General features: G+C 52.0%; 1 protein-coding gene across 1 annotated transcript; it reads right to left on the bottom strand.

Annotated features, from left to right (window-relative positions):
* Nucleotides 1–2,508: 2,508 nt before the first annotated feature.
* LOC102721091 (mitogen-activated protein kinase kinase kinase 18-like) lies at nt 2,509–4,028 on the bottom strand (the record flags this gene model as incomplete). The annotated part of the gene is made up of 1 exon (XM_040525154.1): nt 2,509–4,028. A coding segment is annotated over exon 1 (1,440 nt), but the record flags the coding sequence as incomplete, so codon positions are not given.
* Nucleotides 4,029–4,360: the final 332 nt, after the last annotated feature.

Raw genomic sequence — 4,360 nt, 5'->3', positions numbered from 1 at the left:
GTGCCAAAAATGTGTTGACGCTTAAAATAGTAACAACAATCACACACGTAGGCGTGGGAGTTAATCTTAGACCACTCTAGTGTAGGACCTAATTCTTAGAAATGCTGGGCGTGCCAGTTAGTTTGATCCTGTAACTGACAAGATATAACATAGAAAACAGTTAACCCTGAAACCGCTATCGGCTGGACAACCGATACCGTCCCAGGACCCTAGCCGATGAACTAGACGATCAGCTTAACAGGAATTTCATGATAGTAGACGTAAATATGCTCAATCGGCTAAGTCAGAACCAAGATAAACACCGAACATGCTAACCAACCAATCAATCTTAAAAGATCGGACCCAACCGAGACAGTCTTAAGATTAATCAGCCGATCGGACCAATTTAGCACTTATCGCACATAAAATCGACAGCCGATAGGAGACTAAACGTGGAATTTAACATAAACCGGAATACTAGACCAATTACTAGTATAATAAAATAATAATTAATTACAAATGTAATCATATTAGATCTACAAGATCGAACCCAATCGAGACAGTACGGACCTAAATATAACCATACGTGAAGTCAACCAATCATTGCAATATGCGAGTAACAGGATAATAAACAGGCATAATCTACCAACTTACTTATTAATCCCAGCCAATCGAACAAACTTCTATAAGCAAATCGTACCAGATATACATAGATCAGACCTAACCAAGACAGTATGCAATCTAGCACGATATAATCGTAGAAATATGAAGATCGATGAACTTAATAAATAAATCAACCGATTACTTAGGGTAATGCTGGCTAAGACTCCAGCAATAAACTCTCACGAGCACTCGATCTAATCTGATAACATGAACCCAGCCACCCAGGTTGATCGAACCGAACCGAGACAGAATCAAGTTGCCTAGAACCATGTGAACAGATTAAACTAAAGAACTTGCGAGGATTTGATCAAGAACTACTACTATTTTAAGCTAGACAGATCAAAGCAATAATAGAACTCAGCCCGTCGATCAACCGGGCAGGAGATTGGCCTTAACCGAGACAGTCCTGTTCCAGTTGACCGACGGGTTTTAACAAACAAGAACTTACATTGCGAAGCTGACAAACTCCGCGCCGAAAGCTTAAGCAAGTCGAAGATTTTGAGGCGATGCGCCAAGTTTAATTGATTTGAAGATGATTTACAAAGACCTCGGACACACATATTTATACCCCCCGCTTTCCTACCTCCAGCCGATTTATCCTTTCCTATCCGATTTGGTCTTTATTTGTATTTCAATCTGTAACAGCAATTTGCCAAAATTTGATGTTAACAAAAATATAGAAACTAAATCCTGCGCCCCATCAAATCGTGCAATCATCGCTACAGACGTTAGGGGAGACAAATCATGAAGATTCAAATATCCTTCCCTTAAATTCCCAGCCGTTGCAAAAGGAAGGCGGCGGACGGGCATAGCGGCCACGGACCGGACCGGACCGGACGGCTCGGCTCGGCACGCGCGCACGTGTGGTGGTCTTCCCTCCATCTCAACCAATCAACGAAGATTCTTCACTTTAAATCTCCGAGGTGGTATTATTGTCTCTACCATTTACTGTGGGCTAATAGGATTTTAATTAAGCTTAATTGGACCTAGCCCATTTAATCAACAATTTTTATCGAATTTTATTTTTTTAATTGCTAAGAATACATGTATAAATTTTTTATTCATAAATTATTTTTCATTTACAACTATGTCATTTAGTTTTTTACATTTAAAAACCAAACCATACATACATACGTACGTACGTAGATACATGACCGAAATTAAAGAGCACAGAATGGCCACCGGCCGGGCGAGCAGCGTATGGCCCTCTATATTTCTTATCCTCTCAATCTCCTTTTCAGTCTTCACCCATTAAAACGCCCCCTAATGTGCTCTAAAATAGTGCTAAACAAGCCTCCTAAACCAACCTAGATATTGTAATGATCAATGCTTCTGCTGAGAATAATGGGTGTGGTACTGGATGCGGAAGCGACTAACGAACCACCTCTTGCCTCCGCACAAACGTGCCGTCGTCGTCGCGCTCGAGAAGTCGGGTGGGCGCGTGCGTACTAGGTACGTAGAGGCAGGCGCGCGCGTGCCGAACGTGCGTGTTCCCTTCTCACGGATCGTCCACAGGCCCGGGCGGTGAAAGCCACGTCTCGCTCGCTAGCTCTTCCACCCCCGACGGACGGACCCGCAACGGTGGTGCTCGCCGCTTTGCACCGCGCGCACACCCGACGTCGGCGGCTCATTACTTCGCCGACCCCTCCCCCGGGCCAAAACCCGCGTGCGTGTACGTACTTAGGAGGAACCACGCGCGAGGTGTAACCACCGCCTCCCCTAACTACGAGTCACGCGTCGCACATGATGAAAAAGAAACAATCGCCTTCCCCCGTCGTCCGCTGGTGTGGTGTTTGTTTGTCCACGATCGAGTATATATATTGATCACTCTTAAAAAAAAGAGTATATATATTGATCGAGAAAAAAAATAGTAAGGCAACGGCAGGAATTGAGTAACAACGACGGGGGAAAGTAAACGGCCAGCTCGGACAAGAAAAAAGTAACAACATCAACAACACCAAAAGTAGTAGTAACACAACATCTCGGAAAGAATCCTTTGCTTGTGATTGCAGGGGTACAATCGCTCATCACGTGATTACCACCGCAAAAGCGTTCGCTACACCCGTCATAACAGCTACTCACATCACCGTAACAATCGGCACTACAGCTACTCATGTCACCGTAACAATCGCCGTTACAGCGGAGCACATCGCCGCAGGAATCGCCATGGGACGCATGTGAACCCCGCGACGTCGGGCTACCAGCGGGGGTGGAGCTGCCGGCGAGGCGATCACTATCGCCGTCGTCTCCCTCCGGCAACGCTGCGGTGTCGTCGTCTTCCACGATGCTGCCTGAATGGACCGTGATCCAATTCGCGTCCCATGTCCAGTCCGGCACGACTGGCGCGCCGGCGGCCAGAGAGCGGACTCTGTCTGTCGGCGCCGCGGTGTCGTTGGTGTCCGCCGTCGAGTCATCCCACAAGACCTGATCGAGAATGCTCTTGGGGGAGACGAATATATCCTTGTCGGAGATTCTTGGCATGGAATTGGAGGACGAGGAGGCGACGGTAACTACGAATCGGTGGTCGAGCAGCTGCTCCGCCGTCCACCTCTCCCTAGGGTCCCGCTGCAAACACCTGGCCAAGAAGTCCTTGCCGTCGTCCGATAGCCACCGGGGGAACTCCGGCACTTCGCCGGAGAACGCGACGTGGTGGAGCGCGGCGACGGGGTCGGTGAATTCTGGCCACGGCGCGCCGCCGGTGGCCATCTCGATGACCGTGCAGCCGAGGGCCCATATGTCCACCGCCGGCCCCTGCTCCTCGCCCCGCGCAGCCTCCGGCGCCATGAACATAGGGGTGCCGCCCCTCGGCCGCCCGCCGGCAATGCAGCCACCGTGACCGACCGCCACCCGCCGCGCGCACCCGAAATCGGCGATCATGGCGTGGCCGTCGGATCCGATGAGGATGTTCCGGCCCTTCACGTCGCAGTGCGCAACCCCGGCGGCATGGACATGCGCCAGGCCGCACAGGATGTCACGCGCGCGCGACCGGATCAGGCTGTCCTCGTACCCGCCGCCGCACCGCTTGATCTCGTCGGCGAGCGACCCGCCGGGTGCGTACTCCAGGAACATGTCGTACGACGTCCCACCGTCCTCCGCCGCGGATACGCCGGAGCCCAGGCACCGCAGGACATACGGCGAGCTCAAATCACACATGATGCTCTGCTCCCGCAGTAGCTCCCCGGCCCTGTCGGCCCCGACGGACTTCACCGCGAAGAACTCCCCCGTGTGGCAGTCGACGGCGAGTGACACGACGGCCGAAGAGCCCCGCCCGATAGCCGGCCCCCGCGTCCACTCGCCGACAACCATTTCTTTCAGCAGCTGCCGCAAGAATGGTTCGCCAGCGGTGGCGTGTGCTCTGCTTCTCGATTTGGAGTGGTGAGAGGCAATTGGGGATATGTGACCTGTGAGCCTACTAGTAGTAGTAGCACCACACCCTGAGGTCGCCTATGTTATGCTTGGCTTATATAGCTCGGTCGCTAGCGATGCCTTGGCACTGCGAGGTGGTTAAGCGTAGGCTGTCCAAAGCCCGGAGTACGGCGGGCGTCCGAGCTGGCAGTTGCGGCGCGAGGAGATTCGCCACGTGGCCGGATGCGACTGGCCGGGTGGAGCCATTTCGGGGGCGAGAGATTGGTGGGATATTTGGCGTGCCGCCCCGCCCCGCCCCGCCCCCAATTCTTCTTTTACTCTCTCTGTCTCGTCTCGTGCCACCTAACTACAG

This window comes from Oryza brachyantha, chromosome 6 (genome assembly GCF_000231095.2).
Source record: "Oryza brachyantha chromosome 6, ObraRS2, whole genome shotgun sequence".
NCBI classification, from domain to species: Eukaryota; Viridiplantae; Streptophyta; class Magnoliopsida; order Poales; family Poaceae; genus Oryza; species Oryza brachyantha.
The sequence above is the reverse complement of the archived record's forward strand: the minus strand, read 5'-3'. Positions and strand labels throughout refer to the sequence as shown.